This window comes from Garra rufa, chromosome 23 (assembly GCF_049309525.1).
Source record: "Garra rufa chromosome 23, GarRuf1.0, whole genome shotgun sequence".
Lineage (NCBI taxonomy): Eukaryota > Metazoa > Chordata > Actinopteri > Cypriniformes > Cyprinidae > Garra > Garra rufa.
Genome location: NC_133383.1, coordinates 3,476,861 through 3,501,174, shown reverse-complemented (window position 1 = coordinate 3,501,174; position 24,314 = coordinate 3,476,861). Strand labels below are relative to the sequence as shown.

Genomic DNA, 24,314 nt, shown 5'->3' with positions numbered 1-24,314 from the left:
GGGAAGAGTCAAACTGAATCGGTTCATTTGAATCATTAAAAAGATTCTCATACGCGAATCACTAGTGCAGGAAGGTGAGAGTTAAAGCTGTTTAAAAACTCCAGACTGCACATGCAGCTCACATGTAAATGATGAATATGATTAAAGCTCTTTTTAAAGCTTTTGAGGTCAGGTGGAAATCCTACAGACACAGGTTTGTCCCGTGGATTGCGTTAAATTTGCAGAAAAATGAAAGGTACAGTTCAGGTTGTTTTCTGTCTCAAATTCTGTCAACAATAGCCATGTTCACAGTCACTGAGCTCAGTGTTTTTGTCTTCCCAGAACTCTTCGTCAGGTGAAGGATCGATCCCAAGACAAGTTAGTTGAGGGTGAGGAGGTGTTCGGATCTCTCGTGTGTTTATTCACTGAATTACTCAAAAACGATCTGAAGAATCAAAGCGAACAGCTCCGGTTACTCCCTCAGTCTAAACGCAATTCATACACTAATGTTCAGAATGAGACCCGCGATGCTCCCTGTGTAGTGATGTTCAACACTCTGGGCTTCAGTATCGAGCGGAAGCGCAGCTCTCTACAGTTCGCGGGAACTGGAGTGTTTGTGACGCGGGGACGCGCGCCGAAAGGAAGTATAGTAGCGATGTATCCAGGTATCCTGTATGACGTCACGTGTCACTGTAACAATTCTATTTTTTTAATGCGTTTCATATTATTTTTATATTATATGTTATTAATAAAATACTTAAAAACGAATTAATAGTGATTAATACAATTTTTAGAAATTGTAATTTCGTACTTCTGATTAAACAGATTTGATATTCTTTTTATTAACGATAATATATTTCACAATATTATTAAATACTATATTAATATTATAAATATTATTCCAAATTTGTTAATATAACTTAATTGTTAATTGTTAATATAAATAATATTATTATTGATACTACTAATAATAACAGTAGTAGTAGTAATTATGTTTAATATGATTCATATTATTACCGTTTTAAAACTGTCTGGGTGACTTATAATATTTATAATATTTTATTTATTCATATTATTAATACTAACAATGCTAATAATTCTCATTATTAATAATATTAAATTGTATTTAATATATATATATTATTATACACACACACACACACACACACACACACATATATATTTATATTTAATTATTGTTATACATATTAAATTATATATATATATATATATATATATATATATATATATATATATATATATGTTTATTAAATATTATATTCATATTATTAGTTCATTATTGTTATTAATTAGTAGTAGTAGTTATACATATATATTGTTATACATTTTAATAGATGATTATTAATATTAAGTAATATATTAATATTATTACAATTCCTTATTATTATTATTAATATTATTAATTATTAGTAGTAATTATTTAATTTTTACTAATTCTTTTGATAGTGTAATAATTAATAATAACAGCACTAATATATATGCATATATAATTATTGTTATTGGTTTTACTAGATAATTACTAGTATAAATAGTATAAAATTACATTATAATACATTAGTGTACAATAGCAATGAAAATAATTATTATTAATTGTAATTATTATTATTATACCATTAATGATATTATTATAATATAAATAATATTATGAATGATACTACTACTAATAATAGATAATAATATTAAATTATTTAATTTTTATTAATGATAATATATTTAACAATATTAATAAATACTATATTATTAATATTAATATTATTCCAAATATGTTATATTATTATTTTTATAACATAAAAGATATTATTATAAGTAATATTATTAACGACACTACTAATAATAAAAGTAGTAGTAATTATTATGTTTAACATGATTCATATTATTACTGTTTTACAACTGTATTGATGACTTTAGTAGTTACATAATAAATTATTATTTATAATATTTTATGAATGTGTATATATATATACACACACACACACACACACACACACACACACACACACACACACACACACACACACATAAACACATTTAATTATTGTTTAATAATTAATATTCATATTATATTCACATTATTACAATTCATTGTTGTTGTTATTAGTAGTAGTAGTAGCAGTAATTATTGTTATACATTTTAATAGATAATGATTATTAATATTAAATAATATATGAATATTATTGCAATTCATTATTATTATTGTTAATTTTTAGTAGTAATTATTAAATTTTTATTAATTCTTTTGATCATTTTTATTAATATTAAATAGTATAATATTATATAATAATTAATAATAACAATATATATATATATATATATACATACATACATACATATACACATATAATTATTGTTATTGATTTTAATTGATAATTACTAGTATAAACAGTATAAAATTACATTATAAAACATTATAGCAATAGCAATGATAATAATTATTTTTACTAATATTTAACTGTTATTTATTATAATTATTATTATCATAAAAACATATAATAAATATAATTATTATTATTAGTAGTAGTTATTTAATTTGTTTCATATTATCACTGTTTAAAAACTGTATTGGTGAAAATAGTACATTTTAGTAGTGATTAATGCATGATTTTTTTTCTTTTCAATGGATTTTCATTATTATATATTATAATAATAACAATAATAATTATTAATACTATTATTAACTAATTACTATTATTATGTATATAATAATTAATATTAAACTGATATTATTGTCAGTAATAATACAAATATATAATTGTTATTATAAATATTATAATTCATTATTATTAATTTGTAGTATTATTTTTATTTAATTTGTTTTATATTATCACCATTTTAAAACTGTATTGATGACAAATAGTGCATTTGTAGTGGTGACTTGCATGATTTTTTTCTTTTCAAATAATTTATTATCATATTATATTATAATAACAATATTATTAATATAACACTATATATATATATATATATTATATTGTAGTATTTATATATAAATAGTATTTTTACATTATAATGCATTATTATAATACATTATGAAAATATAATATTATTATAATAATGAACAATAACAGTAATAAATAGTATTATTATTACTATTATTAATTAATTGCCATTATTATGTATATAATAATTAATATTAAATCGTTGTTTAATAGATAATTATTATCAGTAATATAAAAAAATATATTAATGTTATAAATATAATTTATTATTATTATTATTATTACTTAGTAGTAGTAGTATTTATTATTTAATTTGTTTCATATTATCACTGTTTTAAAACTATTGATAAATAGTACATTTTTGGTAGTGATTGTTGCATGATTGTTTATTTTAAAATAATTTGTTTGAATTTTCGTGTACTCATGCAGTTTTATAATAATGCGGGTGAGGTTTATTACAGGAATACTGTTCTGTGGCTTTCCTCACTTAGTATCTGAATGTATTTTAATCGTTTAATTGACTTCTGTCTGTAATTAATATTAATGTTGGTTTATCTGTCAGTCTTTTGCACAGATAATTCATCATAAAAATGATGTTTTAAAATTCTCCTTTCACAGGAACTATCTATCAGGTGGATGAGCCGATCTTCTTCCAGTCAATCAGAAATCCATTTGTATTTCGATGCATAGACGGCGTTCTGATCGACGGCAATGACAGAGCCATCTCTAAGACAGTGTACCGGTGAGCAGCAGCATTCATAGCGCATTATGAAGCATAATTTAAAGACATAAATCAAATATCTTGATGAACAGATCGTGTAGTGGACGGGACAGATTCGGCCCCTTCCATCTGAGTGACTGCTCCTGGCTGACCTCTGACCCCGTGAACCCTCTCGCAGTGGGACAGTACGTCAACAACTGCTCTAATGGTCAGTCGATAGAGAATAGAGAATAAAAATAAAGGGTTTGAGAATAAAGTGTCTTGTTATTCACAGAAAAAGCTGCGAATGTGTGCTATCAGGAATATGACGTGCCGGATGAGTTTCCTCTTGAGCTCCGTCAGTACCTGCCCAACGTCAACTACAGAGCTGATAATCAAAGGTAAGATTATAGATTTCATGTGCTATTATTATTAGAACTTATTACTGACGTTTGTTTCATCTTTCTGTTGCTGTTTCTATTTCAGACCTTTGCGCTGTGTTGTTCTTGTGTCACTAAGAGATATCAGTTGTGGCGAAGAGCTGTTCTCCAACTACTACACAATTGTACATTAAACAGTTTTATTTAAAAAAAGGTGATGTGTTTGTATTATAAAACCTGAAATAAATTATTTTTTAAAGCAAGGCTGAAAGTTTGTTGGATTCCATTTTTATGATGGCATTTTAGTACCACATAAAAAAAATCTAAGATTACAAAATTAAAGTCGTAATATTTTCAGAATAAAGTCAAAACATTTAGAGAACAAAATCAAAATATCAAAAATCAAATGATTCACTAACCGGCACTGAAGTCCCGAACTGAATCAAATGATTCACGATACGCGTTCCAAAGTCCCGAACTGAAACAAATGATTCGCGAACCTGCACTGAAGTCCCAAACTGAATCAAACAATTTGCGAACCTACACCAAAGTAAACCGAACTAAATTAAATGATTCGCGATACGCGTTTTGAATTCCAGAACTGAATTTTATAATTTGCGAACCCGCACTGAAGTACCGAACTGAATCACCGAACTGAATCAAGTGATTCACGATACACATTCCGAAGTCCCGTACTGAATCAAATGATTTGCGAACCTGCACTGAAGTCCCGAACTGAATCAAATGATTTGCGAACCTGCACTGAAGTCCTGAACTGAATCAAATGATTTGCGAACCTGCACTGAAGTCCCGATCTGAATCAAATGATTTGCGAACCTGCACTGAAGTCCTGAACTGAATCAAATGATTTGCGAACCTGCACTGAAGTCCCGATCTGAATCAAATGATTTGCGAACCTGCACTGAAGTCCTGAACTGAATCAAATGATTTGCGAACCTGCACTGAAGTCCTGAACTGAATCAAATGATTTGCGAACCTGCACTGAAGTCCCGAACTGAATCAAATGATTTGCGAACCTGCACTGAAGTCCCGATCTGAATCAAATGATTTGCGAACCTGCACTGAAGTCCGGAACTGAATCAAATGATTTGCGAACCTGCACTGAAGTCCTGAACTGAATCAAATTTTTTGCGAACCTGCACTGAAGTCCTGAACTGAATCAAATGATTTGCGAACCTGCACTGAAGTCCCGATCTGAATCAAATGATTTGCGAACCTGCACTGAAGTCCGGAACTGAATCAAATGATTTGCGAACCTGCACTGAAGTCCTGAACTGAATCAAATGATTTGCGAACCTGCACTGAAGTCCCGATCTGAATCAAATGATTTGCGAACCTGCACTGAAGTCCGGAACTGAATCAAATGATTTGCGAACCTGCACTGAAGTCCTGAACTGAATCAAATGATTTGCGAACCTGCACTGAAGTCCCGATCTGAATCAAATGATTTGCGAACCTGCACTGAAGTCCGGAACTGAATCAAATGATTTGCGAACCTGCACTGAAGTCCTGAACTGAATCAAATTTTTTGCGAACCTGCACTGAAGTCCTGAACTGAATCAAATGATTTGCGAACCTGCACTGAAGTCCTGAACTGAATCAAATGATTTGCGAACCTGCACTGAAGTCCTGAACTGAATCAAATGATTTGCGAACCTGCACTGAAGTCCCGATCTGAATCAAATGATTTGCGAACCTGCACTGAAGTCCGGAACTGAATCAAATAATTTGCGAACCTGCACTGAAGTCCTGAACTGAATCAAATGATTCACGATAAGCGTTCCAAAGTCCGGAACTGAATCAAATGATTTGCGAACCCGCACTGAAGTCCTGAACTGAATCAAGTGATTTGCGAACCTGCACTGAAGTCCCGATCTGAATCAAATGATTTGCGAACCTGCACTGAAGTCCGGAACTGAATCAAATGATTTGCGAACCTGCACTGAAGTCCTGAACTGAATCAAATGATTTGCGAACCTGCACTGAAGTCCTGAACTGAATCAAGTGATTTGCGAACCTGCACTGAAGTCCCGATCTGAATCAAATGATTTGCGAACCTGCACTGAAGTCCGGAACTGAATCAAATGATTTGCGAACCTGCACTGAAGTCCGGAACTGAATCAAATGATTTGCGAACCTGCACTGAAGTCCTGAACTGAATCAAATGATTTGCGAACCTGCACTGAAGTCCGGAACTGAATCAAATAATTTGCGAACCTGCACTGAAGTCCCGATCTGAATCAAATGATTTGCGAACCTGCACTGAAGTCCGGAACTGAATCAAATGATTTGCGAACCTGCACTGAAGTCCGGAACTGAATCAAATAATTTGCGAACCTGCACTGAAGTCCCGATCTGAATCAAATGATTTGCGAACCTGCACTGAAGTCCCGATCTGAATCAAATGATTTGCGAACCTGCACTGAAGTCCGGAACTGAATCAAATGATTTGCGAACCTGCACTGAAGTCCGGAACTGAATCAAATAATTTGCGAACCTGCACTGAAGTCCGGAACTGAATCAAATGATTTGCGAACCTGCACTGAAGTCCGGAACTGAATCAAATAATTTGCGAACCTGCACTGAAGTCCCGATCTGAATCAAATGATTTGCGAACCTGCACTGAAGTCCGGAACTGAATCAAATGATTTGCGAACCTGCACTGAAGTCCGGAACTGAATCAAATAATTTGCGAACCTGCACTGAAGTCCCGATCTGAATCAAATGATTTGCGAACCTGCACTGAAGTCCGGAACTGAATCAAATAATTTGCGAACCTGCACTGAAGTCCCGATCTGAATCAAATGATTTGCGAACCTGCACTGAAGTCCGGAACTGAATCAAATGATTTGCGAACCTGCACTGAAGTCCGGAACTGAATCAAATGATTTGCGAACCTGCACTGAAGTCCGGAACTGAATCAAATAATTTGCGAACCTGCACTGAAGTCCTGAACTGAATCAAATGATTCACGATAAGCGTTCCAAAGTCCGGAACTGAATCAAATGATTTGCGAACCCGCACTGAAGTCCTGAACTGAATCAAGTGATTTGCGAACCTGCACTGAAGTCCCGATCTGAATCAAATGATTTGCGAACCTGCACTGAAGTCCGGAACTGAATCAAATGATTTGCGAACCTGCACTGAAGTCCTGAACTGAATCAAATGATTTGCGAACCTGCACTGAAGTCCTGAACTGAATCAAGTGATTTGCGAACCTGCACTGAAGTCCCGATCTGAATCAAATGATTTGCGAACCTGCACTGAAGTCCGGAACTGAATCAAATGATTTGCGAACCTGCACTGAAGTCCGGAACTGAATCAAATGATTTGCGAACCTGCACTGAAGTCCGGAACTGAATCAAATAATTTGCGAACCTGCACTGAAGTCCGGAACTGAATCAAATGATTTGCGAACCTGCACTGAAGTCCGGAACTGAATCAAATGATTTGCGAACCTGCACTGAAGTCCGGAACTGAATCAAATGATTTGCGAACCTGCACTGAAGTCCGGAACTGAATCAAATGATTTGCGAACCTGCACTGAAGTCCGGAACTGAATCAAATGATTTGCGAACCTGCACTGAAGTCCTGAACTGAATCAAATGATTCACGATAAGCGTTCCAAAGTCCGGAACTGAATCAAATGATTTGCGAACCCGCACTGAAGTCCCAATCTGAATCAAGTGATTCATGATACGCGTTCCGAAGTCCCGAACTGAATCAAATGATTTGCGAACCTGCACTGAAGTCCCAATCTGAATCACGATACGCGTTCCAAATTCCCGAAATGAATCGAATGATTCACTAACCGGCACCGAAGTCCTGATCTGAATCAAACGATTTGCGAACCTGCACTGAAGTCCCAATCTGAATCAAGTGATTCACGATACACGTTCCGAAGTGATTCACTAACCGGCACCGAAGTCCTGATCTGAATCAAACTATTTGCTAACCCACTCCAAAGTCCCGATCTGAATCAAATGATTTGCGAACCCGCATTGAAGTCCCAATCTGAATCAAGTGATTCACGATACACGTTCCGAAGTCCCGAAATGATTCACTAACCGGCACCGAAGTCCTGATCTGAATCAAATGATTTGCGAACCTGCACTGAAGTCCCGATCTGAATCAAATGATTCACGATACGCGTTCCAAATTCCCGAAATGATTCACTAACCGGCACCGAAGTCCTGATCTGAATCAAACAATTTGCGAACCTACACCAAAGTAAACCGAACTAAATTAAATGATTCGCGATACGCATTTCGAATTCCAGAACTGAATTTTATAATTTGCGAACCCGCATTGAAGTACCGAACTGAATCAAGTGATTTGCGATACACGTTCCGAATTCCAGAACTGAATTAAATGATTCGCGAACCCACACCAAAAGTCCCAAACTAAATCAAATAATTTGCGAACTCGCATCGAAGTCCTGAACTGAATCAAACTATTTGCTAACCCACTCCAAAGTCCTGATCTGAATCAAATGATTCACTAACCTGCACCGAAGTCCAGATCTAAATCTAATGATTCGCAATGTGCAATCTGATTGGAGTGCTTTGAAACAGTGAATTGTTTTGCGACTCATTGGTTTAACTAATAAGGAGTTTCGAAAAGATCCATTTCACCCATCACTACATGCTTTTTAAAATCATTACAAGCTTACTTAGTGAATCGCTTCAAATGTAAATGACTCACTTACTTGATTTGGTTTATCTGTTCCTCTTTTGGTGTCTTCAGCCATGTTTACACGACACTGTCAGTCTTACTACTGGCTTTAAAGGAGTAGTTCACTTTCAGAACAAAAATGTACAGATAATGTACTCACCCCCTTGTCATCCAAGAGGTTCATGTCTTTCTTTCTTCAGTCGTAAAGAAATGATGTTTTTTGAGGAAAACATTTCAGGATTACTCTCCTTATAATGGACTTCTATGGTCCCCCGAGTCTGAACTTCCAAAATGCAGCTTTAAATGGCTCTAAACATTCACAGCTGAGGAAAGAAGAGTCTTATCTAGCAAAATGATGGGTTTTTTTCTAAAAAAAAAAAAAATGATATACTTTTGAACCTCAAATGCTTTTCTTGTCTAGCTCGGCAAGACAAGTGTTTGAGATTAAAAAGTATATAAATTGTAAATGTTTTTAGAAAATAACTGATTGTTTCGCTAGATAAGACCCTTCTTTCTCAGCTGGGATCATTTAGAGTCATTTGAAGCTACATTTAAACTGCATTTAAGTCCATTATATCAAGAGTAACCCTGAAATGTTTTCCTTACAAAACACCATTTCTTTACAACTGAACAAAGAAAGAAATGAACCTCTTGGGTGACAAGGGGGTGAGTACATTATCTGTACATTTTTGTTCTGAAAGTGAACTACTCCTTTAACAAATTTAAAAAAAAAGTTAATTTTTTTTTTAAATGTGTGAAAAGATAATTGCTTATTTAAAAAAATGAAACACATTGTCTTTCAATAATTTAAGCGCTTTCAAGTACCTCTTAAGGAATATTGCCCTTTTCAATGTTTTTTTTAGACCTTAAATTTCAAAAAGTCAAATTCAAGTACTTTAAGCACCTTGGACGAACAGTTGATCACATAATTAAATGGTGACCTATATGGTATATACTGCAAACAAACATCCAGAGGCATCAAATTTAATCAAGCATTTGGATAGACTCACCAACACGGTTGTAATTTCTCCAGAACTTTATTTCTGGAACGGTTTGCCAGTTAAGTACAACATAAAATACAAAATAAAAACCAACGAAACGAGAACAGTGTCTATGTACAAACATTAAGAATGATAAAATTTCCTTTTCCAATATTAATCGCCGTTTGATTGTCTATTGAACACTATCATTTTATCACATCAAAATTTTTGAAAAACTCATCTTTACCTAGTAACTTTCGCCCCCCTCTTCCCCCTTCCAAAAAGCATAAAAGTGAATGAAAACCGATTGAATAGGAATCAAAATAAAGCAGAAAACATTCCAAAGATAAGGGAAGGATTTTTCAATGTACATTTTTTTCCCCCTGGAAGCAGACAACCATTACTACATTACAATTTAAATTTTTTGAAGCTATTAACTCTTTTTTTTTTTATACAAACTTTGGACATAAATTACTGCACCAACACAATTTCCTAAAGCTCTTTTCGATTCTCGGAGGGACAGAAGAAATGAAATTGCACAACCTACACGACTGAGTCGGAGAATATCGTATTTTAAATCGATCAATACACATCCTTCAAGTATGTCAAGACAAAAAAAAAAAAAAAAAAAAAAATATATGTTGGATTCTGGCCGCAGGTACAAGGAAACACAATTTTACAGACACAGCACGAGCCGTCCAATAGATCGCCCTCCCGAGCGTTTTCCAGGTGGATTCAACATGCAAGCTTTGAATGAAGGTTAAGGCAACACTGCAAACCGGGCTTCTGCCTTAACCGCGAGACATTCGAGTTCAGTAAATCCCTAAGATGCGATAATACTGTACATTCAGCCAGTGTGTACACGACGCTAACACACTACCACCCACTTGCAGTTGAGTGAATAAATAAATAAATAACTCTCTCTTAAGCGAATCTCTTATGAGGAAAAGCATCGGTAAAGGAAGTCGAGAAGGCATTCGTGTGGCATTCGCAGACTCAAAAGCAAGTCTTCAAGTTCGAGTCTGTTTGCCTAGGAAGAAAAAAAAGGGAAAGGTATGTCGGTCCCTGTACATATTTACAAATTATTGCCATACGAGAGCGTAAAATAAACTCGGGAAAGCTGGGAAAACAAGCGAACGAGGTCCGAAATGATCCGTTTCATCTGTGAGCCATTCTTGATGCATAGATAAACGTCGGGTCAGTGCTTGCAGGCCAGCAAACGAACGCCGGGCAGTGATGAACACAAATCATTTACAACGTTGCATAATCGGTCACTGAAGGGTGGAGGAATCCCTGCAAAACGCTTTTTTAATAAATAAACAAAAACACATGTGCCAGTACTTCGGGAAACAAAAAACGACCATAAATGCAGTCCAATGGTCTCCATTGCAATAAATACGCCAAACGCCAACTGGTAAAGCAAGAGGAACACTAATAAATATGCGTGGAAGTAGAAAAATTACACGCGTCGTAACACCTCTATTGTACGTAGGGCCCGTGTAGTCGCTAGAGCCACTTTCAATTGTTCGTAGGAAATCTCCCAGGGCTGAACGTTCCGGGTTCTTGTGCTCAAATGGTGCAAAACGAAACAAAGTGGTCGTAAATGCCGTTCGAGGCGCCTGTAAACACTGATGGGAACCGCGGAGCTGACGGCCAGTCGTCACGGCTTAGAAAAACCCCTCGGCGTCGGCCCGCGTTACCAGTTTTCCACAGTATTCGGACGTTTATGACACTTCCAAAAAGTCAAGACTGGAAAATAAATGGCTGTATTAACTCTTGAGAAATCAAGATTCAGGTCTGTACAATTAGACATCACTGATGTCATAGTAAAAACAAAAAGAGGTCTACAAAGAATCAAATCTGTACATATATATATATATATATACACACGTATATAATCAGGAAAGCGGAAAGCCAAGGAATATGCGGCTATGTACAGGTCACTCGGACTGCAGCGCCGTGTGCTGATGTAGTGTGTGCGCGCCCATGTAGCTGCCCGCCTCGGTGAAGTCACTGACCGAAACCGCCATTTTGGCACTTGTGATGTGGTGCGCGCGGCCTTCGAAATCCACGCCCATGTTTCTGTTATCGTTTATGAAGGGTTCCGACAGACCCATCTTCAGCCGCTTGGCCGGCGGTCGTTCGCAGTCCTCGCCGCACACGTTGATCTGCCCGAGGTCCGAGTGGTAGAAGCCGGTTTCTAGCAGGTTGAGGCAGTCGCTGTCGCCGTTGCTGGAGTAGTTGAGCGGCTCCTCGTGGCTCAGGGGGCCGCGGTGAAGTCCGTCTAGCGAGGAGAAGCTGTAGGAGTCTAGACAGCTCACGTCTGCCGGGTTGCACACCGACGCCACCGTGCTCGTCAATGCTGCGGGAAGAGAAAAAGATTTAGAGTTGTCTGTCTGCTCACCAAGGTTGCGTTTGTTTGATTAAAAATACAGGAAAAAAAAATGGAAAAATGTGATTTTTTTTTTTTTTTTTATATAGCCGTTTTCTATTTAACCCTCAAAGATAGACCCTTGAGACAGAAAATAACTATTCTGCTCTCCAAAGGCAAAGCACAGTAACTACTAGGGCCGCACGATAAATTGCATGCGACTGTCATGTGTATTTCATCAGTAAAGCCGGTTCTGTGATGAGTAGTAAATGTCCATCACCTGCGTTCAGATGGCGCGGTGTTTAAAACACTGAGCCGCATATCACTGAAGAGCTAAGCAATTTCGTGTTCAAAATCGTGGATGAATCGCATTCGATGTTGAATGCGAAATTGCGTAGCTTTTCAGTGATATATGACAATTGATGCTGACTGCTAGAATAGGTCTGAAAAAAAAAAAAAACAAACAAAGAAATTTACAGGTGCCCCAAAAATGTATTAAAATGTAATTTATTTGTGTGATCAAAGCTGAATTTTCAGCATTATTACTCCAGTCTTCAGTGTCACATGATCCTTCAGAAATCATTCTAATATGCTGATTTGCGCCTCAAAAAATATTTATTATTATCATCAATATTGAAAACACTTGAGCTGCTTCCTTTTTTTTTGGAAACTGTAATAAATTTTTTTTCCCTATGGTTAAACAAAACAGCATTTATTTGAAACAAAAATTATTTGTAACAAATTTACTGTCACTTTTAATCAGTTTAATGCATCCTTGCTCAATAAAAAAAAAAAATTACTAATAAAAAAAAAAACTACTGACCTCAAATTAATGAGCTGATTTTTTTTTAAAACAATGGTAAATCAAAAGAAATTATAAACAGTTATAATTTCTTTTGATTAAATATTATAAAAAGTACTATACATTCAATATATAAAATATGTGACCCTGGACCACAAAACCAGTCTTAAGGTTAAATTTGACAAAACTGAGATTTATACATCATATGAAAACTCAATAAATAAGCTTTCTATTGATGTATGGTTTGTTAGGATAGGACAATATTTGGCCGAGATACATCTATTTGAAATCAGAAATCTGAGGATGCAAAAAAATCAAAAAGACTGAGAAAATCACCTTTAAAGTTGTCCAAATTAGGTTCTTAACAATGCAATATTACAAATCAAAAATTACATTTTGATATGTTTACAGAAGGAATTTTACAAAAAATCTTCATGGAACATGATCTTTACTTAATTTCTTAATGATTTTTGGCATAAAAGAAAAATCTAAAATTTTGACCCATGCAATGTATTTTTGGCTATTGCTACAAATATACCCCAGCGACTTAAGACTGGTTTTGTGGTCCAGGGTCACATATATAAGCTGATTCCTCTTAATTCAATATTTAGTCAGATGTTATATACAAATATAATATATTGCATATATATACACAAAATAATAGAATGTTGTTACCAAATAATTAAAACAGAAATTAAGTAAAAGCATGCCTAAAAACATTTAGTAACGTACCGGAGAGGTCACTGGCTGTGATGGAGTTGAGCAGGTTGAGCTGTTGTTCGGTTGGAGGCTCTATTCTGCCGCTGCTGCTGGAACAAACTGAAGCAGATCCATCCACCAAACCCTCAGCCTCATCCACCAACCGGTCCATCAGATCCCTGCACAGAACATCAGCCGTCAAAACTCAAGAGAACTGGACTAGGCTCACTAATATTATCCTATATCAGGTTAGCACTGATCATTTTAACATCCACTAAACAGAAGATCATTACGAAACTTACGTAACACCAGGATAACTGCTGAACTTTTTCTTCCCAAATCGGTTTTGCTGGACGAAAAAGTCAAATCGCTCAGACTTCTTCCACATGTAGTAAAACGCAACACATTCTGCTACTGTCCGTGTGTTGACCTTGAAAAGAAAGTTACATTTAACTTAATCAAGCATTATGGAAGCAAAAGCAATGCTTCTGCTTGCATAAAGGCTGTGAAGCCTGAAAGATGACATTATAGCCTGACATTATTCAACCAATCAAATCAAAATAACCAGTACCAGTATTTATCATAATTCTGAAAATTTGTAGGGATGCACCAAATTTTCGGCAAAGTCCAAAGAGTGAGGAAAACCTGCGTGATGAGAATCATTCATAAATCTGCTGCTGTCAGCAAAAAGTAGCACCGAGGTCTTCTAGCTGGTTTCCGTCAAAATAAGTCAACATTCATAAATGTTAGCATTGTAATTTGACTGTTGTTCTGTAAAATAAAATTTAAAAGACAAATAATGATAATCATTACAACCGCTTTATTAATACATTTATTATGACATTGTCCTTTGCTAAGCAAGGCTGCATTTATTTGTGCATTAAAAACACATGCCTGATTCAAGAAGGGGGTCTTAAAAATGGCCAAAGAATATTATTTTACTAACTTATTAATTTTAAGTTAAATTGTGCTTTGTTGGTAGGCTATAATCTCTACTAGAATGTTAAAAATGTTTAATGTTAAATAAATATTTTTAATTTGTTGTTTCGTAATTGATTTTTTTTTTAGTTGAAGCTCCGTCGAGTTAAACTATTATTTTCTATTTTTAAATCTAAAAACAGCTCTATACACCATTTTTGTTTTTCATAACATGTGAATATACCCCCGTTGTGTTTTACAACAAAACCAATCGGAACGCCTTGTTATCATTAGTTTTAATTTGCTTTCCCGAGTCTGTTACTAAGTTAGCTTATAGCCCGTTTAGCATTACCAGTGTGCTTGCGGCTAATCTTGCATACATCGTTTATTCTCTATTCACACACATTTCAACTGTTTACTCACTGTTACTTGCTTTAATGGCGAATTTGTGTCTACCTTTGAGTGCAGGTGGAGACACGTTCGAGCTGCATGTGGTGCGGGTCGAGCTGGAAGCCGTGGAGAAGCAGATCCAGGGGTTATTGGCGAGGCCGGTCGAGTTGCGCGAACGCAAGACCGCACTCGAATCTGTCCGGGTAAGTATACAGCGCGATACTAACACTCTCATCACCTCTACTCTGTGTGCTTCTCTGCACGGACCCTGGGTGAGACGGTACGCAGCACAGCGCCCGCCACGAAGATCTTCGTGTCAGGACCGCTTCCCACGTATTGACATGGACATGAAAGGTTCAGTAGAGTTTTTGCTCTAAATGAATGGTTGTCGTCATGGTGTAAAGAACAGAAACAGCTTTTTGTTAATAATTGGAATCTTTTCTGGGAGCGTCCTAGGCTTTTCCGCGCTCATGGCCTGAACCCCAGCAGAGTCGGAGCAGAACTGCTGTCGGACAACATCTCCAGGACGCTGCGCTCCATTTGACTAGTAAGCATATCTTCAAATAGTTGCAATGATGGCTTTTGTTCTACACATTTAAACGATAGTATTGGTGCTGTCCAACCTATAAAGACTGTGTCTGTTCCTCGAATAGTGAGGTCAAAACTAAAATTTAATGCAGGATCTAGAACAAATCTAATCGTGATTAAACCAGAAAAATGCACAATAAATGAACAAAATCAATTTTTAAAGCTTGGACTCCTAAACGTTAGATCACTCGCACCCAAAGCACTTCTTGTAAATTAAATGATCACAGATAATCGCTTTGATGTACTCTGCTTGACTGAAACTTGGCTAAAACTATAGCTATAGACGGGCTTTAAAAGCTGCTAGAGCTGAGTATGTCGACCAACTCATAAAAAACAATCCAAGGTTTTTATTTAGCACAGTGGCTAGATTAACAAATAACCAAACACCTCCTGACCTAAATATTCCTGCACAGTTTAATAGTAATGACTTTATGAATTTCTTTACTGATAAAATAGACAACATTAGAAATACAATAACTAATATAGATACTACAGAAACTGATACTTCAACAGTCATTACACCGGAAGAAAAACTGCAGTGCTTTACAACTATAGAACAGAAAGAATTAAATAAACTTATCAGCACATCTAAACCAACAACATGCCTATTAGATCCTGTACCCACTAAATTACTAAAAGAGTTGTTACCTGTAGCAGAAGTACTGCATCTTAATATTGTTAACTCATCGCTATCTCTAGGTCATGTCCCAAAACCATTCAAACTAGCGGTTATTAAATCTCTTAAGAAACCACAGCTAGACCCTAGTGAACTGGCAAATTACAGACCCATTTCTAATCTTCCATTTATGTCTAAACTTTTTGAAAAAGCTGTGTCCACTCAATTGTGAAAAGCGCAATACAAATAAACTTTAATTGAATTTTTTTTTTTTATTGTCTTTTGCTTTCGATTTGAATCAAATGATTCTCGAAGCCGCTCCGAACTTCGGATTTGAATCAAATGATTCTCGAACCCGCTCCGAACTTCCGATTTGAATCAAATGATTCTCGAACCCGCTCCGAACTTCCGATTTGAATCAAATGATTCTCGAACCCGCTCCGAACTTCCGATTTGAATCAAATGATTCTCGAACCCGCTCCGAACTTCCGATTTGAATCAAATGATTCTCGAACCCACTCCGAACTTCCGATTTGAATCTAATGATTCTCGAACCCACTCCGAACTTCCGATTTGAATCAAACGATTCTCGAACACGCACCGGGTCCGAACCTCCGATTTGAATCAAATGATTCTCGAAGCCCTATCGAACTCCTGATCTGAATCAAATGATTCTCGAACCCGCTCCGAACTTCCGATTTGAATCAAATGATTCTCGAACCTGCTCCGAACTTCCGATTTGAATCAAATGATTCTCGAACCCACTCCGAACTTCCGATTTGAATCAAACGATTCTCGAACACGCACCGGGTCCGAACCTCCGATTTGAATCAAATGATTCTCGAAGCTGCTCCGAACTCCTGATCTGAATCAAATGATTCTCGAAGCCGCTCCGAACTTCCGATTTGAATCAAATGATTCTCAAACCCGCTCCGAACTTCCGATTTGAATCAAATGATTCTCGAACCCGCTCCGAACTTCCGATTTGAATCAAATGATTCTCGAAGCCCTATCGAACTCCTGATCTGAATCAAATGATTCTCGAAGCCGCTCCGAACTTCCGATTTGAATCAAATGATTCTCAAACCCGCGCCGAACTTCCGATTTGAATCAAATGATTCTCGAAGCCCTATCAAACTCATGATCTGAATCAAATGATTCGCGAACGAGCAACGAACTTCCGATTTGAGTCAAATGATTCTCGAAGCCCTATCAAACTCCTGATCTGAATCAAATGATTCTCGAAGCCCCTCAGAACTTCCGATTTGAATCAAATGATTCTCGAAGCCACTCCAAACTTCCGATTTGAATCAAATGATTCTCGAACCCGCTCCGAACTTCCGATTTGAATCAAATGATTCTCGAACCCGCTCCGAACTTCCGATTTGAATCAAATGATTCTCGAAGCCCTATCAAACTCCTGATCTGAATCAAATGATTCTCGAAGCCCCTCAGAACTTCCGATTTGAATCAAATGATTCTCGAAGCCACTCCAAACTTCCGATTTGAATCTAATGATTCTCGAACCCGCTCTGAACTTCCGATTTGAATCAAATGATTCTCGAACACACTCCGAACTTCCGATTTGAATCAAACGATTCTCGAACACGCACCGGGTCCGAACTTCCGATTTGAATCAAATGATTCTCGAAGCTGCTCCGAACTCCTGATCTGAATCAAATTATTCTCGAAGCCCTATCGAACTCCTGATCTGAATCAAATGATTCTCGAAGCCGCTCCGAACTTCCGATTTGAATCAAATGATTCTCAAACCCGCTCCGAACTTCCGATTTAAATCAAATGATTCTCGAAGCCCTATCAAACTCCTGATCTGAATCAAATGATTCGCGAACGAGCAACGAACTTCCGATTTGAGTCAAATGATTCTCGAAGCCCTATCAAACTCCTGATCTGAATCAAATGATTCTCGAAGCCCCTCAGAACTTCCGATTTGAATCAAATGATTCTCGAAGCCACTCCAAACTTCCGATTTGAATCAAATGATTCTCGAACCCACTCCAAACTTCCGATTTGAATCTAATGATTCTCGAACCCGCTCCGAACTTCCAATTTGAATCAAATGATTCTCGAACCTGCTCCGAACTTCCGATTTGAATCAAATGATTCTCAAACCCGCTCCGAACTTCCGATTTGAATCAAATGTTTCTTGAAGCCCTATCAAACTCCTGATCTGAATCAAATGATTCGCGAACGAGCAACGAACTTCCGATTTGAGTCAAATGATTCTCGAAGCCCTATCAAACTCCTGATCTGAATCAAATGATTCTCGAAGCCCCTCAGAACTTCCGATTTGAATCAAATGATTCTCAAACCCGCTCAGAACTTCCGATTTGAATCAAATGATTCTCAAACCCGCTTCGAACTTCCGATTTGAATCAAATGTTTCTTGAAGCCCTATCGAACTCCTGATCTGAATCAAATGATTCTCGAAGCCCTATCGAACTCCTGATCTGAATCAAATGATTCTCGAAGCCCTATCGAACTCCTGATCTGAATCAAATGATTCTCGAAGCCCTATCGAACTCCTGATCTGAATCAAATGATTCTCAAACCCGCTTCGAACTTCCGATTTGAATCAAATGTTTCTTGAAGCCCTATCGAACTCCTGATCTGAATCAAATGATTCTCGAAGCCCTATCGAACTCCTGATCTGAATCAAATGATTCTCGAAGCCCTATCGAACTCCTGATCTGAATCAAATGATTCTCGAAGCCCTATCGAACTCCTGATCTGAATCAAATGATTCTCAAACCCGCTTCGAACTTCCGATTTGAATCAAATGATTCTCAAACCCGCTTCGAACTTCCGATTTGAATCAAATGATTCTCGAAGCCCTATCAAACTCCTGATCTGAAACAAATGATTCGCGAACGAGCACCGAACTCCGGATCTGAATAAAACTTTGCTATACAAAGCCAGACAAAACTGTGGCTATTTTTTTGGCTATTTAATTTATGCAATGGCTAAAAAATAAATAAATAAATAAATAAAAAAAGGCAAAATACATCGGGGGAAAAACATGGAAAAACCTTGTTCAGCCTTTGTCCCAGAGTTTAATTTTGTTCGGGTTTGGCCAAGATTTCTCATTTCGATGCATCCCTAAAAATGTGTAAGTTTACACCATAAAAAAGCATACATACAACACATTAATGGCATTTCATTTAGTATTTAACATTTATAATTTTGTACAGTGCCTTCCACTAATATTGGGACACTTAGTAAATATGAGCAAAGGTGACTGTGAAAATAAATCTGCATTGTTTATCCTTTAGATCTTTTATTCAAAAAATTCACAAAAATTGTAACCTTTCATTGAAGTAAAATGATGGAAAATGGGGGGATATCTCATTATGAAATAAATGTTTTTCTCTAGTTCACGTTGACCACAATTATTGCCACCCCTTAAAATTTAAATATTAAATTAAGTAAAATATCAAAATAGTTGGAGAACTGCAGGGAATTGTTGAGTCTTGGGGTCAGAAAGCCTAAAATAAAATGATCAAACAGCCACTACATCACCACATGTTGTTCCAGAGGGTTTCAAGAAAAAGTTCTCCTTGCTCACACAAAAACTAACTCCAGCATATTCACTTGTCAGACATGATTGGGATGTCAAACAGGACTGGCTTCTATGGTCAGATGAAACTAAAAATGAGCTTTTTGGCAGCTAACCCTCCAGATGGTTTTGGTGCAGACAGGGATAAAAAAAAGGTACCCCATGCCCACGGTTAAAAACACCGCTGGGTCTTTAATGTTGTAGACCTATTTTTCTGCCGGAGGCCCTGGACATCTTGTTTAGATACATGGCTTCATGGATTCTATCAAATATCAGCAGGAAAAAAGCACCACCAACATGAAGCTGGGAAGAGAGAGATTCTGGAGAATCTAGAGAGATTCTGTTTGAAGGATTGGTCTCTGATCTCTTGTCAGGTGTTCTCCAAAAACATTTGACAATGTTGGAGAAAACTCAGAACTATTATCTTGGGAAAAGGACGTTGCAATAATTGGGTGCCAATAATAGTGGCCAACGTGAACTAGAGAAAAACATTTATTTCAAAATGAGATTTCACACCTAGGTTCTATTGTTTTACCTCAATGAAAGGTTAGAATTTTGTAAAAAAAAATTAATGAAAGATCAAAAGGATAAATTATGCAGATTTATTTTCACATCCACTTTTGCTCATATTTACCAAGGCTGCCAATATTAGTGAAGGGCACTGTAAATGCTGACTTGTTTGCTCTGTTTAAGTATCTGAGACAACAATGTTTGAGAATAAAAAAAATCAGGGAAAAAAGACGGCATCTTACTTTGTGTTTCTGGATGAGGTGAAAGTTCTTCTCATATAACAGAAGAGCGTGCTCAAAATTTCGACATTCCTCTTCAGACCAAGGGAGCATCTCATCTAAATAATGACATTTATATTAGTTTATTTTTCAACACTTTTGTTATAGCAGTTTTGTTACATCAATATTTCTACTTACCCTTTGAGGATTTGTCGTTGTTGCGATACCGCTCAAGAGCTTCCTGGACGTTGTAGTTACATTTTAAGAGCTCATATAAAGCCTGGAAAAAACAAATGAGTTAGTTAAACCTCTAAAGCTCATTGCAAAAGGTCTCTAAATGATCAACATGAGCAAAACTTTGCTGTTAAACCTGTTGCACACAATCTACTACATGCCTTCTGTCATCTGATTGAGTTTTTAAGCAAGTAAAAGCTCTTTCAGTGCTTCACGTGTCTTTTTGCTGTCAAACCTTGACCGATTTTTTATCAAGTAAACATCAGAATAACTTGAGTAATATTTCCAGATGAACTCTTAATGGACTGAAGCATCTTGGCTTTACTTGATTCTCCATGATTTTTTGTTTTTTGTTAAATCAGTGTCAAATCTGATCATCAGGATCTTTTGAGGAATGTTTGTTTCCAGAAGCTTAACTTTAAACATCTCACATCTTTTGTTCATCTCTTAGTCGTCATTGAATTGCATCGCATTATATGTTTAGATCATTTCAATATCATCTTAGTAAGCCATATTATTAGAAATTCAGAGTGACGACTGATTATTTAATCATTTTCATGGAAATATCTGCTATACTTTTATAAAGATTTACATTGCAAGCATCAGAACTGGATCACATTTCTAGTCATATTCAAGTTTTGGCCTCCGAAAATAAAACTGAGCTGTTTTATTAATCTATATTCTCACTGTATCTGGCTATATGAGCCATTTCATTTTTAAAAAATTATGCCTTTCTGACTATTATTTCATGTGAGGCTTTACAATGTTACTAATAACCAGGGATATGACAGTATTATCAATATTGTGGTATCGTGACAGCAAAACTGTCTTTGTTCAGGCGATCAACTCGTGATGCGGTGTTTTCTGTGCTTCAGAACATCTCCGTTCACAGTGAATGAACGCAGTGAACTTGTTTATTGCATGCGCTGAGAGTTTAGTGCACTAGTTATGCTTTATTTTTGCAGCAGATGATTACAGCATTTCACTAGATTTGTAGTGAGACGTTTCTGTAAGCCTGTTTTCACTGAAGCTGGAGTTTTGCATCAAAATAAAAATGGTCTACTGCTGTTTCTGTAAAAGCAAAATAAAAGCTTAAAAGTGTGGTATGAATTGCTGACAGTCTAAATTCAAAATCTCTTTCAATTGTAGAAAGTATTGTAATTTCCCTACTGTAGTGTTAAGCAAAAATAATATACCCATGAAATATTTATTTTCGTGTATTTTACAATGCAATTGTTTTACAATATATGGCTATTACTGTCATTGTTGTTGTTATTATTATAATATTCTAATTAGTTTGGCTTCCTAAAACAGCAGTGTGAATGTAATTTAGACTGAGTATACCACAAATAAAAAGAGGGTTGAGTCCCCTTTAAAGTTCAGGTACAAGTCAATTCACTGACTTTTTCTGATTTAAGTTTTCTTAGTTAAGATCATGGCTTGGAGCTCTTAATTTTGAACTCTCAAAGTGCATTAAATAGAATAATGTTACTTTAAAATGTAGAAAATGTTCTATTTTTGTCTTTAAAATATCGTGGACTTCATATCGAAATATTGTATCGTTAGATTTTAATATTGTTACTAATAACAGCAAACTGCTGAAGTCTTAGTCTTTGGCTAAATCTTTTTAGTAGACATAGTTAACAGTCTCTTAGGTGTTTGGTTGGTATAAACTATTGATAAACTTTAGATCTTTACCTGCTCATTGTCTTTGACCAAAGAACATTTGCCATCTCCAACCATCTTTCCATCCGCAGTCAGAGCGTCCTGCAAGAAGCTTTTGACTTTTGACTCGGGCAAGATATCTGGCTGCCAAAGCAGCTGATCTTCCTCTGCATACACTGAAAAACACATTAAAGGAAAGTCAGCATCAAACTCTATATTTCTACATCTCCAAAAACAACTTTTCTGCTTGCATACAAACTGTGCATACAACGAAAACTAATTTAAGTGACAGTTTTAAACTAACCAAAAGACAAGTCTCACCCTACATTATTTTGCACTGATTATAATACTAAAAAATGCATGCCATTTCCTTTTGTATTTAACAGTGATGGCGTCTGATTTATGTAAACACTGACTCAAATCTGCACAGTCGAGGTCAAAAGTTTACACCCCCTTGCAGAATCTGCAAAACGTTAATTATTTGACCAAAATAAGAGGAATCATATAAAATGCATTTTATTATTTAGCACTGACCTGAATAAGATATTTCACATTAAAAAAAATTAGTGCCCTTTAGAGGTTGCATGTTTCCTAGAAGACAAAATAAGTTGAATATACTCTGATATTAAAATGTAAAAAGTCTTAATGCATTGTTTTTCCTTCTGGAAATTGTTGAACCTTCTGTAATAGTTGCATATGAGTCCCTCAGTCGTCCTCAGTGTGAAAAGATGGATCTCTAAATCATACAGTCATTGTTAGAAAGGGTTCAAATACACACAAAAGCTGGAAAACTAAAGAATTTGTGGGACCTGAAGGATTTTTCTGAGGAACGGCAGGCAGTTTAACTGTTTAGGACAAACAAGGAACTCATGAACAAATCTCACTAAACTAAAAAAAACAGCTGTGGATCAATTCAGGTAACAACACAGTATTAAGAATCAAGGGGATGTAAACTTTTGAACAGGATCATTTTTATAAATTCAGCTAATATTTTCTCTTGTGGACTATATGTAAACATCTTTTATGTGAAATATCTTATTCAGGTCAGTACTAAATAAAAACAACAACATGCATTTCATATGATCCCTCTTATTTTTGGTCAACTAATTAATTTGCGGATTCTGCAAGGGGATGTAAACTTTTGACCTCAACTGTAAATATTAAAGACTCACCTTTTTCCTGCTCATCATAACAGGTAAGAGCTGGAATTTCTGCCTGATATTCAGACCCCACCATGATCTCCTGTGAAAACACAAATTATAATACAGACTGATTGAACTTTGACACACATTAACAAGAAACAACCTCTTTCAAACTCAAACGTTGAATAAGACTATAAATTCTCTAATATATCATACTGATAAAGCCTATAGAAAAAAACCATCTAATTATCTTCCTCACCTTGCGAGTGTCTTCAGGACTCAAACCATCATCCTCGCCCTCAGATTCTTTGTCTCCATCGTAAACTGCATTAGCTGGAAAACAAACAGAAGTGAGCGCTATAGAAAATTAGAAAGTTAATGAAAACTGGAGGACAAGCTGCATATACGTAAGTGATAGCAAAAGGTAAACAATGTCTACGTGCTTACAGCGAAGAGTTCTGGGGAAGAAATCATTGGTTTCGTGTGACGTCACAGACGGCGTGAGGTCATCGGCAGAGGATTGTGTTTCTTCATCGTCTCCAGAGAGCAGATCTTTAGCGATTTCCTCCTGTTATGAGACAATTGGACATGTAACTATGTCAGCGGAAGGGAAAAATATAGACACTCCCGGTAAAAACTCTCAATTTAGAAGTTTAAGAATGTGCTTTTCAAGAAATACTTATTATCTATGAATCATGAAACACTGAAGACTTGGAGTTATGATGCTGAAAATTCAGCTTTGTATTATTTTAACATGCACAGAAGTTTGGGATCAGTAAGATTTTTAATGTTTTTTAAAGTAGTGTCTCATGCTCAAAGTACTTGATCAAAAATACAGAAAAAAGTAATTTTATTGCAATTTAAAATAATTACTCCAGTATTCAGTATCACA

General features: G+C 35.9%; 2 protein-coding genes across 2 annotated transcripts in view; one reads left to right on the top strand and one right to left on the bottom strand.

Annotated features, from left to right (window-relative positions):
• Positions 1–86: 86 nt before the first annotated feature.
• setd9 (SET domain containing 9) lies at positions 87–4,269 on the top strand. Its single transcript, XM_073830185.1, has 6 exons — positions 87–235; positions 322–644; positions 3,556–3,679; positions 3,751–3,866; positions 3,933–4,038; positions 4,124–4,269. Exons 1-6 carry the CDS (start codon positions 129–131, stop codon positions 4,209–4,211), a joined length of 864 nt encoding a protein of 287 aa, XP_073686286.1. The 5' UTR covers positions 87–128; the 3' UTR covers positions 4,212–4,269.
• Positions 4,270–9,730: 5,461 nt separating this feature from the next.
• mier3a (mesoderm induction early response 1, family member 3 a) overlaps positions 9,731–24,314 on the bottom strand; it is a 20,353-nt gene continuing 5,769 nt past the window's right edge. The window contains exons 4-12 of the mRNA XM_073829717.1: positions 23,870–23,990; positions 23,682–23,755; positions 23,453–23,522; positions 22,314–22,456; positions 20,580–20,661; positions 20,406–20,500; positions 13,867–13,994; positions 13,598–13,743; positions 9,731–12,054 (exon numbers count right to left, since the gene is read on the bottom strand). Coding sequence (XP_073685818.1) covers positions 11,633–12,054; positions 13,598–13,743; positions 13,867–13,994; positions 20,406–20,500; positions 20,580–20,661; positions 22,314–22,456; positions 23,453–23,522; positions 23,682–23,755; positions 23,870–23,990 — 1,281 coding nt within the window. The 3' untranslated portion in view covers positions 9,731–11,632. The remainder of the gene's footprint in view (positions 12,055–13,597; positions 13,744–13,866; positions 13,995–20,405; positions 20,501–20,579; positions 20,662–22,313; positions 22,457–23,452; positions 23,523–23,681; positions 23,756–23,869; positions 23,991–24,314) is intronic.

Coding starts and splice junctions, on each gene's coding strand:
- setd9 (XM_073830185.1), top strand. CDS start 129: ATGATGAATATGATTAAAGCTCTTTTTAAAGCTTTTGAGGTCAGGTGG. Junction 3,680..3,750: donor ATCTCTAAGACAGTGTACCG/GTGAGCAGCAGC, acceptor CTTGATGAACAG/ATCGTGTAGTGGACGGGACA. Junction 4,039..4,123: donor TACAGAGCTGATAATCAAAG/GTAAGATTATAG, acceptor TTTCTATTTCAG/ACCTTTGCGCTGTGTTGTTC.